This window comes from Microtus oregoni, unplaced genomic scaffold (genome assembly GCF_018167655.1).
Source record: "Microtus oregoni isolate MIOR12 unplaced genomic scaffold, Mior012 000128F_ref0000496, whole genome shotgun sequence".
In the NCBI taxonomy this organism is placed as follows: domain Eukaryota; kingdom Metazoa; phylum Chordata; class Mammalia; order Rodentia; family Cricetidae; genus Microtus; species Microtus oregoni.
Window position 1 is genome coordinate 759311 of NW_024544771.1, and position 13498 is coordinate 772808.

General features: G+C 49.8%; 1 protein-coding gene across 1 annotated transcript in view; it reads left to right on the plus strand.

The window, feature by feature from the left end:
• Positions 1–435: 435 nt before the first annotated feature.
• The window catches only part of LOC121444494 (tyrosine-protein kinase transmembrane receptor ROR2-like), a 177995-nt gene continuing 164932 nt past the window's right edge, over positions 436–13498 (plus strand). Inside the window, exon 1 of the mRNA XM_041646306.1 lies at positions 436–730. Coding sequence (XP_041502240.1) covers positions 634–730 — 97 coding nt within the window. The 5' untranslated portion in view covers positions 436–633. The remainder of the gene's footprint in view (positions 731–13498) is intronic.

Here is a 13498-nt window from a genome sequence, read left to right on the forward strand (position 1 = left end):
TTGCGCGTCCCTGCCAGGATTTCGAAGACCTGGTAACTGAGTTTCCTCATGGAGGTGAGACTGACTTCCTTAAGCGTTGCCTAGTTTCTGATTTGTGATCCAGGTCCTTAGTTTTCCAGGTCCCCTGATGGTGGACGGCAACAGTTTCGGGTGCCTGGGAGAGTGGATGAACCAGAGCCTCCACCTTTGTGCCTAAAGATCCCAAGGCGCTAGCGGGAGGGCGGGCGCAACAGGCAGCTCCAAGGACAACACACCGCTGCGGAGAGGGCTCCTTCCCGCGCGCTGGGGTCGCCGCCCTCGAGTCGCTCCGGCAGAGGGCGCCGCCGCCGGCCTCTCTGCCCATCGGGGCGGGCGAGCCGGGGACCCTGCCTCCTGCGCGCCTGCCCGCGTTCCGCCCCCCGCGCTCGTCCCGGCGCTCTGCCGGACGCCCGAGCCCGCTCTCCGGAGCCTCCGCACCCGAGCGGCGCACCGGGGCACGGAGAAGGGGTAGGCAGAGTGGCCTTCGAAGGGAACCAGCTTGCGAAGCGCGTGGGAGGAAAGCGCGGACGCGTGGAGGGGAGGGGTGGAGTCGCCCCGGCCCGAAGCCTGAAGGCCGAGCACTCAGTAGGAGACCCGGCACCCACGGCCCGCAGCATGGCTCGGGGCTGGGCGCGGCCGAGGCACGCGCCTCTGTGCGCCCGGGCCGTCTGGACGGCGGCGGCACTCCTGCTCTGGACGCCCTGGACCACAGGTAAGGACCCTGCGTGCGCACTCCGAGCATCGCCCGATCCTCCACCACTCTCTAGTGGCCGCCTTGCGGGCGCCGGTCCTCCCGATCGAGGGGCGCCAGGCGAGGCCATGCTCCGCGCTCTCGGCGCCAGCTTGGGCCCGTGCCCTCCTTAGACGCCTGGGGCTGGTTCCAATGAGATGCGCTCTAGGGACCACTAAGTGTTTCCAGAGGCCGCGGTGGGCAGCGGCAGGGAGCTTTTCCCAAGTGCGTTCCAGTCGGGATGTGCACCCATAGACGTGCTCCGTGTGTCCCAAGACTCGGTACTCCGTCGATTCCTCCTAGGTCACCCTTCCCCTCCACACGCTTCTCTTGTACCTCGTCTGCCTCCAGATGAAGTCCTGAGTTAGTCATTTTCTCAGGAACAGTGGGGGACGCATGGTCGAAGGTCTTGGTTTTCCTTTTGTTGTAATTGGTGACCGAAGTGGTGTTTGGCGGGCCCTTCGCAGTGGGGGCTCGGCCCCCAGGGCTTGATATTGCGCGGCTGAAAGGAGAGTGCTTCTCTCTGCCTGCCCGTAGTGTTTCTTCCTCCTTTGGGGGATTCCGCGGGTGCTTGGTTAGGATCAGGAGACCCCCCTCAATACGCACAGAAGTGTTTTGGAGAATACTTGAGCAGAAAAGATTGTGGTGGCCGGAGGAGGTGGAGATGATCCTCCCAGTGCTAACCCCAGAGTATCTACTAGCTATCAGGTTTGCGGCCTGAATCCCCGCACCCTGCTGGCTTGGGTGAGGAAGTCCGAAGAGGAGCAGGGACTCAAGAAGTTTGCCTTAAGTTTCTGAACTGCCTGAGGTGCGCTATACTGTGACAGCAGCGTCAGTGTCCCCCAGCTACCAGCATTCCTGCAAGCAGGTGAGAATTAGGGAGCAGTAGCAGGCAGCAGGGTTCCGGGGCTCTTCAAGAGTCCTGCTGTGCAGGGCGCTGTCTCGTATCCGACCAAAGGGAGGAGAGAAACGTTGAGCAGCCTTTCCAGGGGGCGTTTGGGCTTAAACTGATGCTGATGGCGTTCACCGTTTCTGATGACTTCATTTCCATTGATACCTCTGTCCACGAAGGCAGGAACCGCTGAATGCAGGATGAGAGAGTACAGCACATGCTATATTAATGTCATTACCAGTTTGCCCCCTGTAAGAATTCCCACTGACTCTTCTACCATCAAGAATTTGTTTTGAAACTAGGGGGTGGTACACTGGTCGCCTCCACAGGGATTTTGGCCTTTGCTGGTAACCTAGTGGCCATTACTAATCCTGCAGCCTGGGGGCTTCTTGAGGTGTAGCTGGGGTGGGGGATGGGGTCTGCCATAGTGAGAGGTCCTAGGTGATGAAGGAGTGTGAAGCCCTGGTACCTTAAAATCAAGTTTGTAACCAGAATAGAAAAGTCCTCCTGCATTTATTTTGGATGTAGCAATTTGAGCACTGGCTTCACCCATGTGCAGAGGAACACTTCCGATGAAAAAAACCATCAGACCCATTTTCTTTCTTTCCTTTCCTTTTCCTTCCTTCCTTTATTTTTTTGAGCCTTATGTGGAAGTTACATTACTTTGCTGATTAAATGAAATTCCCACTATAGAAAGAGTAGGCTATGTTTCTTTTCTTTCTGGATTGCTTCCTCGTTAAGCTGACAGAAAACACATACACACAAATACATAGATATGGAAATTATTAGAGTAAATTTGGGTATTTGAGATCTTTTTTGTTGTCAAAGAGAGAGTCTCAGCAATTGGGGAGTTCTATAATTGAAATAATTTAGGATGTAAAAACACAGAAAGGTTATTTTTAAAAGGGTATATATTCTTTTTTTGTTTTGTTTTGTTTGTTTTTCGAGACAAGGTTTCTTTGTGTAGCCCTGGCTGTCCTGGAACTCACTCTGTAGACCAGTCTGGCCTCGAACTCACAGAGATCCATCTGCCTGTCTCTGCCTCCCGAGTGCTGGGATTAAAGGTGTGCGCCACCACCACCCAGTGAGTATATGTTCTGATCCCATACTTTCATCAGAATTAGGGAAGGCAGGAGTGACGTTAGCCTTCTCCTGCCGCTCCTTTTGCCAGGGCCCAGTTTGCTTCTGGTCCAGATCCCTGGAGTGGCGATCGCAATAGTCTCTTAGAAGAGAAGAAATGATACCATCTCATGTAAGAAGACTTTGTGGAAACAGGAAAGATTCTGTGTACGTCGTACAATATGTTTTTCTTACCATGGCAGAGGACCAAGCAAGCAACAGCTGCACATTGGAAACTTTTCAGTGTTTAATAACAATTTCAAGTTGAGCCCTGACATCAGTGGAGAAGATTGACACCCTGAGAATCTGAGTGCTGTGGACTCCTGTGGGATGTACAATGTCAGGGAAGGGGTTCAGTCATCCAGGTTCCATTTAAAACAGAACAGCCCCAAGCCTTAGTTTCCTCCTGGGAGGCAGAACTGGGGCCTCCTGCGCTCCTGCGCGGGGCCTCCTGCGTGTTAGGCTGGCACTCTACCTCTGAGCTCCATCCCCAGCCTTGTGACTGCACTTGATTTAGTTAGCCTGGTGTAGCTAGAAAGCCAAGAAAAAAAGCTCTGCTTGATATTTTTGCACAGCAAACAAAAACAAAAACAAAGCCACTGGCTGAAAAATGTGCATTTCTGGGAGCAGTTTTGATGACGGTTCTCTGCAGCAGAGTCAAGTCTCTGATTTTATTGGTGGACATTGTGTCTGCTGTTTACTTGGAGGCTAGCTGTCACTGGTGTTTGTGTGACTATTACTGAGGCCCCCCTCTCTCCCCCCCCCCCCCCTTAAACAGCCTAGGGGGATTGAGAAGCCTGGCGGGAGCCACATTTCATGCAGGCCTTTTGAGGGAGGACTCTTTCCTGAAGGAAATGGATTAGGTGCTCAGGGGTTGGCTCCTTTAACTGGTAGGGGAGGTGAATCTTCTCGGGAGTTCTTTCAACCTGGAACTGACTGTCCTTTAAAGAGAGTTGTGGGGTTGGCCAGTCTGGGCAGGGGTCATTAGGAAACACTGGTTATAACCCACTACTACTAAATGTTATCCCTGCCTGAAGGTTCATGAAGTGTCCTCTAAGGTGACATAGGTCTCCTGGTGTTTATCTGTTGATTTTCTGGGGACTTGGAGAGGAAGCAAGGATAGACACCTTTACTTGCTACCCATTGGTGACCACTGGGTTTGCTTTGCTGCACCCCATTCTGGGTTCCTTGGCTGGCACTGCTCTTTCCAGTGACTGCATAGAGGGGACCCCACTCCCCAACGTCAAACACACGGGGTTTGAAAGCAGAGTCAGGATTACTAGCCGAAGGACTGTTGGGTAGAAAGAGCCTGTTTGGCCACTGTGGCTTTGGGGGGGTCTTGATTTGCACCGTTCCATTGATCCGCTAGTCCCATTTAGGGGCTCAATGGGTAGTGTCATCTATGCAGTTTTGGAATTAAAAAAGAATCAAAATGCCTAGAGGAGCTGCAGCCCACGAATCATGGCGGCAGCTGATGGTGCTCCGAGGCCCCTCTTTGCCTAGCATGTATTTATTTGGTTTTGTTGAGGAGCCTGCCAAGTTGGAAACAAGGGCGCGACAGCTCTGCTTACATGTGCAGTGCTCGTAAAAACTGTCCAGGGTGTAATCTGTTTGAAGTTCTCTTGACAGAGTGGCCAAGGAGGGTGGTTGGACCATGTTGAAGGTTTTCATAACAGTTTTGAAAACGGGATTGTTTTTGATTTGATTAACTCACTGATGCGATATCTGGGGGGTGTTTTCTTTAGGTTCTAATCCTGCTACCACTCACCCCCCCCCCCAATAAAAAAGCCAAAGGGAAGGAAATAATTACAGAAAAAAATTTGAGCCCAATTCGACTAAGTAGCTTGGCCTCTAGAAGGTCTTAAGCTCCAATGGGAAGTGTGTGTGTGTTTAATTGTGTTGGAATGAGCTTCAGTAAGCACTCTGTACTTCTGAGATGTTATCAGGAGAATGTGGCTGCTGCCCTGAACCTTCGGGAGTGGGGGAGGGCTCCCCCACCATCACCCATACCCCAGCCTAATGGCTTCCACACCCTTCTGGAAGGATAGCTCACCGGATATACAGTTAAATTACAGAAACATTTTGGCTTGAACTTACTGTAACTTTTATGCTGTGGAATATGGGAGCTGCCAGGCACATGTGACTATTTAAGGTCAAAATTATTTTAAAAAATACATTTACTTCCTTTGCCCCAATGGGCACATGGCGGGTGTCTTTAGCCGCATGTGGTCAGCTGGGATTTGGTGAAGGACTGCAGTGAATCTGTGGGCTGTGTTCAGTAGTATTGGTTTCTTTACAGTATTGTCTTCAGTTCATAAACACAGATATATTGACGGCTTTCATTGCACTCATCCGTGTGTTATAGCCTTCAGTCTTTCGAGTCTTTTGCTTCCATAATTAACAATGCCTAAGTATCTTCTCTCTTTTTTTGTGTTATGATAATTGAATTGCTTTCTTGATTTCCTTTTTTTTATACGTGTGTTATTTGTTATTAGTAAGTTTATAGAAGTTAACTTATACAGACTGATTTTTTTTCCCCTGTGGGTTTACAGAATTTATTTGCTCAGCTAGCACTTTGTGGCTCTCAGCCTCTGTATAAGGTCATGTTAGTTAACTGCAGACAGACAATTAAACTTCTCATTTATTTATTTAGTCTAATTGCTCAGTCTTGAACTTCCACCACTGTGTTCAACATGGGTTCAAAGGGGACACCCCTGTTTTGTTCTGATCCTGGAGGGAAACCTTTCAGCCTCTATTGCGTTCGGAGACTTTCCTTCTGTTCTCAGTGTATTCTTGAACCCTTTGTAACAATGCTTTGTCTTTTGGAACATGTTGAAGCTCTACTCATTGAAACTGTGATGTTGAAGTCCAGTATAGTGATGCACACCTTTAATCCCAACACCAGGGAGACAGGATCTCTATGAGTTCAAGGCTAGCCCTAACTACAAATTGAGTTCGAGGATAACCAGGACTATGTAGAGAGACCCTGTTTCAAATGAAAGAAATATGTACTTTTGGAAAATGTAATGTTAAGGCCCAAAAAGGTCCAGGAAACTAGAACTGAATGCTAGTGGGTAAGCAAGTGTTATTACAAATGGTGACAAGACACCCATGGGATCCAAGAGAGAGGCACTTAGTTCATGTCAGTGATGCTTTGCTTGTGTAGCCTCAGCTGATGGGGAAAGCCATACACCATCGGCAAACACACCTGGCCTTCACCTGGATAGCGTAGATTTCCATTGGAAGGGAGAAGAGAGAGAGAGGGGCTCGTGGCGGCCCCTGCTTTTTAACGGGAAATGCAAAGGCTTCTGGGAAATGTGTCCCGCGCTTGGTGCGCTGGAGTCAAGCGGAACGCTGGGAGCTGTAGTCTTGGAAGAGAACAACATTTCACCCTTTTGGTTTGATTAAAAAAAATTGGGGGGCCGGGCGGTGGTGGCGCACGCCTTTAATCCCAGCACTTGGGAGGCAGAGGCAGGCGGATCTCTGTGAGTTCGAGGCCAGCCTGGTCTACAAGAGCTAGTTCCAGGACAGGAACCAAAAGCTACGGAGAAACCCTGTCTCGAAAAATCAAAAAAAAAAAAAAAATTGGGGGACCTTAAAGGGTAGGGAATGGGGGCGTAGTCCGGTCTCTCATGGCTGCTTCCTGCTGGCCTTGGGCGTTGAGGGGTCCAGGAAATGTCCGGTTATTTTGGCGATGTCCCACTGGCGTCTGAGGTCGCTGGTGTCTGGCGATGGCTGGTTGTACCGCTGGCATTTGAAGTCCTGGCTGTCGTCTGAGGTGGCTGATTGAAGAAATCTGTCTGGCTTTTCCTGAGTAGCTGGGTCATCCTTAAGATGCTGGAAGGCAAAAGTTGCATTAGTAAAAGGAAAAATTAAAAGGAGGGGGATCTAAGGGAATTTTTTTTTTGGGGGGGGGAACTGGGGTGAGGGGGGAGAGTGAGGGAGTCTTAGGATGTCCGGGGTTAAGAAAGATAAAAATAAAAAAAATTAAATGATACTTATCCCGTTATTCCGTTTGTGTTTGATTTGTTTAGGTGGGTTGGGCTGGCATCCTGGAGCTTAAAGAAAGTGTCTTAAAAGAAATAGATTTTGACCATACATTCCTTAACATTTCAGGGGCCACTGCTGCAGTCAGCGGCTGGCCTGTTATGTTAAAGAACTTTGTTGAGGAGAATCTGCTTACCACTTGAGCCCTTGACTCCGTATTTGATGATGGTACCTGTAACGACAGCTAAATGGTTATTTATGAATTTAAAGAAGGGAGGGTGTGTTAACACAGCGACGGATGGAGACCATTGTTTTAGTAGAGGGGACTGAATCCGGCGTTCTTTGGAACTTAAGAGAACAAGGTCCCGTCCGAGTTACCGTGTATGAAGGATTATCTTGAGCTGATGACTGAGGATGGTACGGTATGTGAAAATTCCAGGGGATTCCGAGCGCTTTAGACAGATTTGGGCATTTTAAGTGAATATTTGGTCCTGGGATCTGACTTTTGGCAGATCTGACAGGAGGCTGCTGTAGCTTTTAGGAACCTTAGGTGTAACAACGGAAGAGTGGTGGTTAGTGACAGCAGGAGCCTAGAGGGGCTTTGGAAGATCGAGGGGGAGGCGTAGGACAGGGAGGAGACGCTTTAAGCCGCCTGTGTGACCTGTGGCGGAGAAGAGACGGGGAAGAATCCAAAGACGTGCGTGACCTGTTGCGGGAGAAGTGGGGTGAGGCTGGTTCGGAGAGGGAGCAGGTAGGTGACCCAGAAGAATATTTATGCGGGACTCCTGGAGACCTAGGAATGAAACGTTTAGAGGTGACGTGGGGGAAAGGTGCAGGCGAGTAAACCTTGGAAGAAAGAGGAATGGGTGAGCCGTCGCTGTCGCTCGACTGGGCGGAGCGAGAGCGAGTGGCCCCTCGAGGCGCGGTGGGGGGGGTGTGGAGGCAGGGGGGTGGGGGTTGAGGTTTGTCCGCGGGATCCATGGCGGCGGGAGCAGAGGGTCCCTGGAGGGATGGCATTGCCAAAAACATGTGAGCAGGTGAACAGTGTGAAGAAGTAGAAGGATCAGTCTTTAGGGCGATGTAGAAAAAGGCCATCACGTACATTAATTCTTTCCATTTAGCTGACCAGTGACAAAAATTGGCCAACTCCAGCAGAGTGTCGGGGTCAAACGACCCTTGGAAAGGCCAGCCGATAGAACCTTGTAAATTGTACTTAGACCAAGTTTTGGAACAAAGCCGTGTTAACTTAGATAGTTTTATGGAGGGGATGAGGGCGTGAGGCTCAAGAGCTTCCAGAAGCTGCCCGAGCGGGGAGGATGGGGGAATTGGCTTGGAATGCTTAGAGCCCATAGCTGAAGCGGAGCCTGCCCGCAAAAAGGTACCGGAGTACCGCAAACACGGCAGCCATGAATACAGGCGTCCGAGTATTCGTGGGGCGTGTTAGGACTTAATTGGCCCGAGCCCAGCTACCGGACGTGGGGGAAAAAGCCCCAGCTGGGAGGAGACAATTAAGCTTATCGGGGCTGACCGTACAGCCCCAAAAGGCACCACACCGGAGCGGGCCGGGAAGAGGACAGGAAAGGTTAGAAAAAAAGAGAAAAAGGTTGGAAGCACCGAACTTCCGGGCGCGGACTGAGGCAGGTTTCAGCCGAGGGCAAAAAGCCAGGGGGAAGGGGAGGGAGGTTGGTGACCTTTCCCAGGACCCGCAAAGAAAGCCAGCCGGACAGTCTCTGAGCGGTGGTTAGTGACAGCGGGGGGAAGGAAGCCAACTTAGGTTAACTCACGGATCAGGATCAGGCGGTGGTGGATGGCCGTGGTAAACAGGCGGAGGTGGTTGTAGGTGGTCCGTTCAGACCTTGTGCCGGTGAAGCCCAGAGGCAAAAGCCTCAGGCACCGGGACGGAGAGGTCTCTGAGTCGGACAATGGCACCACTGTTGTTCTTAATTCTGCGGGTTAGACGGTAGACGGTAGAGACGTTATGCGAGGAAGAAGACGCAGACACGCGGCGGTCCCACGTGGGTGCACTTTAATGGGGGAGGGGCAACAGGCAGGTAAAGGTGTGCGAACACGTTAGGGAAGGCGGGGGAAGAGAAAGAAGGGAGAAGAGAGAGAGAGGGGCTCGTGGCGGCCCCTGCTTTTTAACGGGGAATGCAAAGGCTTCTGGGAAATGTGTCCCGCGCTTGGTGTGCTGGAGTCCAGCGTAAAGCTGGGAGCTGTAGTCTTGCAAGAGAACAACAGGTATGACTCATGACTCCTGTATAACCACACGATGCATCATATTTAGTGGCAGACCCATAGTTTTTAAACCATGTTCTTTTTTTCTATAACAGCTTAGCACCTCATTAGCGCTGAGTGTTCCCAGTTCCCAGTCTTTAGTCCTCTAAATCCCATTGCACATACAAGGAGCTAGTGTCTTGGGGCGATGGCTGAAGATATGCCATGGTTGAGAAGGTCAGGCTGAGCTGGGGTGTGGTCTTGGGGTAGTGGTTCAGTGGCCTGACACAGTCAGTGTGCTGAGAGCACACGGGGGCCAGTGAAGGCTCCCCAGTGGTCAGACCTGGGGCAATGAGACAAGCATGGACAGAGTCGAAATCTGTGACTCAATTATGACAAAAATAAGTCTGAAAACCACATGTGAGTCTTGTAGGACATGTGGTGTCACACAGATGTATCGTCCCACAGTCCTGGGAGGTGGAATTACATGGACAGTGAGCCGTGAGGTCCACAGTTTGGAAACTGTTCGGGAGAACCTTCTTTCCGTCTTCCGCTTCTTGGTGGCTCCTGGTTTCCATGTGCACACTTGTCTGTCTTCACCTCTGTTCTGTCCCCATGTGGCCTGACTCCTTCAGTTCAGACGGCCATGATTAGAGTTCACCTTGAATCCTGGCTGCGTTCATCTCAATTTTCTTATTGTGGCCACAACGGCGCTTTTCAGTGTGGATCACATCCGAATTCTGAGTGGTCATGAACTTTGAGTGATGGTTTTCCTTATCTGCAAGGGGAAAAGAAATAACTAGGTCAGAGAGAGCTACTGTGACCAGCAATGTTTCTAGCTTGGGCGATGAAGAGCCTAACCAAGGACAGGAATCGGGTCCTAAAGCAAGACTGGCAGGCTTAGGAGGTTCCTATTTGGAACAACTGTGTTGTATTGCTATCTGTCAGTGCTGTGTAAGATAGGTAGTCTGCAGAACAATGAACAGAAAAGGCCACTAAATACAAAAGGAGTTTGATGTCTTCATCAAGACAGTACAAACTAGACTGAGTGGTGGGAGTCAGAGCAGAGCAGGGGTATGGCATTTGGTGTGCAATTTGCCACTTTCAGAGCTGATTGGCGCTGCCTGCTGGCATGTACTCCGTGGTCTGCTGAGCAATGAACATGAGGCTTTGGTATACAGAAACCATAACATCTGCACCATGTGAGTTAAATACTCAGTGTTCTTTCTCCATGTGGGTTGCACACCAGATACAGTGACTACACATGAGCACAGGGCTCTATGGATACCAAGAGGGATTTCCAAATCTTTCTGGCTAGCCCAAGGTAAGATTGTAGCAGCAGTGGTTTGCCCTGTGTGTGGTGCTTTAAACTGTCTTGGTGCGCTTGCTCCTCCCACTCTGCTCCATCCTGCTTTTGACAGGCTATCCCTGAAGTAAATTCTTAGGGTGCAGAGGGGAGTCGTACATTAATGAGGCTGTTCCTTTTCTTCTTCATCCTAATAAAGAAGCTATCTTCTGTTGTGGTTCAGGATTCAGGAGCCCCAGTGAACCTTATCCTTCATCCTTCCTATAGGACCCTAGTGAAAGAAGGAAGCTATCTTTTTGTTGTTGTTTTTGCTTTTTGTTTGTTTGTCAGAGTTTCTCTGTGGATCAGCCCTGACTGTCCTGGAACCTGCTCTGTAGAGCAGGCTGGCCTCAAACTCAGAGATCACACTGCCTCTGCCTCCCGAATGCTGAGATGAAGGGGTGTGGAAGGCAGCTATCTTTATACTGATATGCTGTACCTCTTTTTAGTCAACTATAGATTGAAAATGTTCAAGAAACAAAATCGAGGAAAGTTTCAAAAGTCAAAATGTAAGCTTGTAATGTGGGAGCTCTAGGTGACAAGGTGTCCTGTGGTCTGCGTAGACGAGGGGTTGTGTGAGCTGTGTGGGCCATGTGGACAAGGGGTCCTGTGGGTGCTTTGTTACTGTAGGCAATGCCAGGATGATTGCTCTCACCTGGGAAGAACGGAACAGGTCAGTGTATTTAGTTCTTTTCTCTGAGAGACTTACCTCTCTTTTGATTTTGGTGTCCTGTGGGTCCTGGAATAAACTGTGGGTGGGCCGGGCAGAGGGACGGAGCGGGGACTGCTGACATCAAGAGTGCATCACCTCCTTGTCAGCCATCTTGTTTCTAAAACCAGAGTTTGCAAGGAAACGGGCGGGAGTCAGCTTAGTGAGCAACTCCAACGATTCTTTTGTTTTGTTTGATTTTTTTACAATTTTTTTTTTTTAATTTTTGAGACAGGGTTTCTCAGTATAGCTCTGATTGTCCTGGAACTCTCTCTGTGGACCAGGCTGGCTCAAACTCATAGAGATCTGCCTGCTTATCTCCCAAGTGCCACTATACCTGATTCCAACAATTCTTAAGGGCATTATTGGTGCAGCTTGACTTTTGGGGCATCCTGTGAGCGATTAGAGGGGTGGAGGTTAAGACAAGGAATTTCATCTTGTTTCTCTGGGTTTTCAGACTGCTCTTGGGGAGTGGGGGAGGTTTGGGTTGTTCTTGGAGCTTTCTAAAAACATTTGGTGCTCATTCCACTCTAGACATATTTCATGGGAATGCTGTGTAAGTTGTCCCTGCTCAGGCCCATTGTGTCCCCTGGTGTTCCCCAGATAGTCTGTTTTCCTGGCCAGCTCTGCTTGAATGAAATCCTGGACATTACAGCATGAACTGTAGAAATCCCCTTTCTTGTATAAGTGGCCAGAAGAACGGGAATCTGAGGGATATGGCTATTTCTGCAGCCCCACGTTTCCAGTGTGTGTGTGCACACATGTGTGTGCTTGCCCGTGTGAGCTTGTGTGGAGGCCACGCCATAGTTTTTCGAGTCAGATTCTCTCACTGACCTGGAGCTGATGACCTGGAGACAGTGAGCCCCCTGGGACCTGGCTGACCCTCTGCCAGTGCTAGCCATCACAAGTAGGTTCCACGTGGGTTCTGGAGATCAAAGGTTAGGTCCTCATGTTTTGTGCGACTCTTTACCCACAGGTCTATCTCCCATTCCCCAGTTTCCAGTATTTTAGGGGTATTAAAATGAGGGTCATTTTGACTTTTAATAACATGAATATTGTACTAGTAAGCTTGAATAATGGTTCCCTCTGCAAAAAAGGAAGTTACATTGTGGTCCTGACTCTTGTTTCTTTGAATTGTGGCCTTCCTTTGTAGAGTGGGTCTCAGGAGATGATATATTGAGGTCTTTGGGGTGTGTCTGATTGCTGAGGAACAGTGTTGTTACTAAAGGGAAGGTTGACTGGATGGTGGTGGTGCACACCTTTAATCCCAGCACTCAGGAGTCAGGCAGGTGGATCTCTGTGAGTTTGAGACCAGCCTGATCTATAGAATGAGTTACAGGTCAGCCAGGGAGGGCTACACAGAGGAATCCTGTTTTGAAACAATAAAAACATAACCAAAACCAAAAGGGAATGCTTGAAGGGACACCCTCACTGTTGCTGGGATGTGATTGTCAACCCTGGTGATTTTTGTACGCACAGGAGTCCTTTGAAGGGATGTAGAAGGAGAGGCAGGCTGCATTCCCGCCCAGTTCCCGCATGGCTAGCTTTACACCCGAAATAATAACACACAAATTGTATTTATTTAAACACTGCTTGGCCCATTAGTTTTAGCCTCTTATTGGCTAATTCTCACATCTTGCTTTAACCCATATTTAGTAATGTGTGTAGCACCATGAGGTGGTGGCTTACCAGGAAAGATCTTAACCTGTGTCCATCTCAGAGAGGAGAGGCATGGTGACTGCTCACTTCCCTTCTTCCCAGCATTTTGCCCTGTTCAGGCAGTTCTAGCAGAGTGAAGCAGTTGGGCCTCATTAATGACTAGGTCTGTGAGAAGTGCTAGTGTAGGCCCATTAGCTGCTATGGTAGATCCCTAATCAGAAATAAATAGATGTTGGGCTTATGGCTATAGAGGCCGGCAGTCCATGAATCTGGTCCTGGTGTGTGGTTAGGGCCTCATGGAGAGACAGAGCAAGTATTCCAGCTGAGGTCTTCTGTTCTTACAAAGCTACCAATACCTTGATGGACCCCTCTCCCCATTAACTCACATAACCCTAATTCTCTCCCAATGGCCCCACCTCTAAATGATTTACCGTAAAGTTTGAGGATTAAGTTTTCAGTCTGTGAATTTCTGAGATGCACACTCAAGCCCCCAGACAGTGACATAGACCCTTGAGCAAGTGTCCGTCTACTGCTGCTGGCTGCTGAGTCTGTGGCCAGCGTCGGGGCACAAGAATTTACCTGATACGGGGCCTCCACTGCCAGCAATATGTTGCCGATCCTGGGCCCCAGGGCAGGGAGCTGATTGACCCTGCCTCCAGCACTGGTCAGGGTTAGTATGGAGAGCCAGAGACACACTCTTGGAGTGAGTGTGGTTGAAGGTAGCTCTCTCTACTGTGTTCAGCAGCTTGGATTGCGGGTCACCCAGTGCCTCTGCACAATTTAGGTCAGCTAGGATCAGGGCACTACTGCCCTGCTGGGAACTTT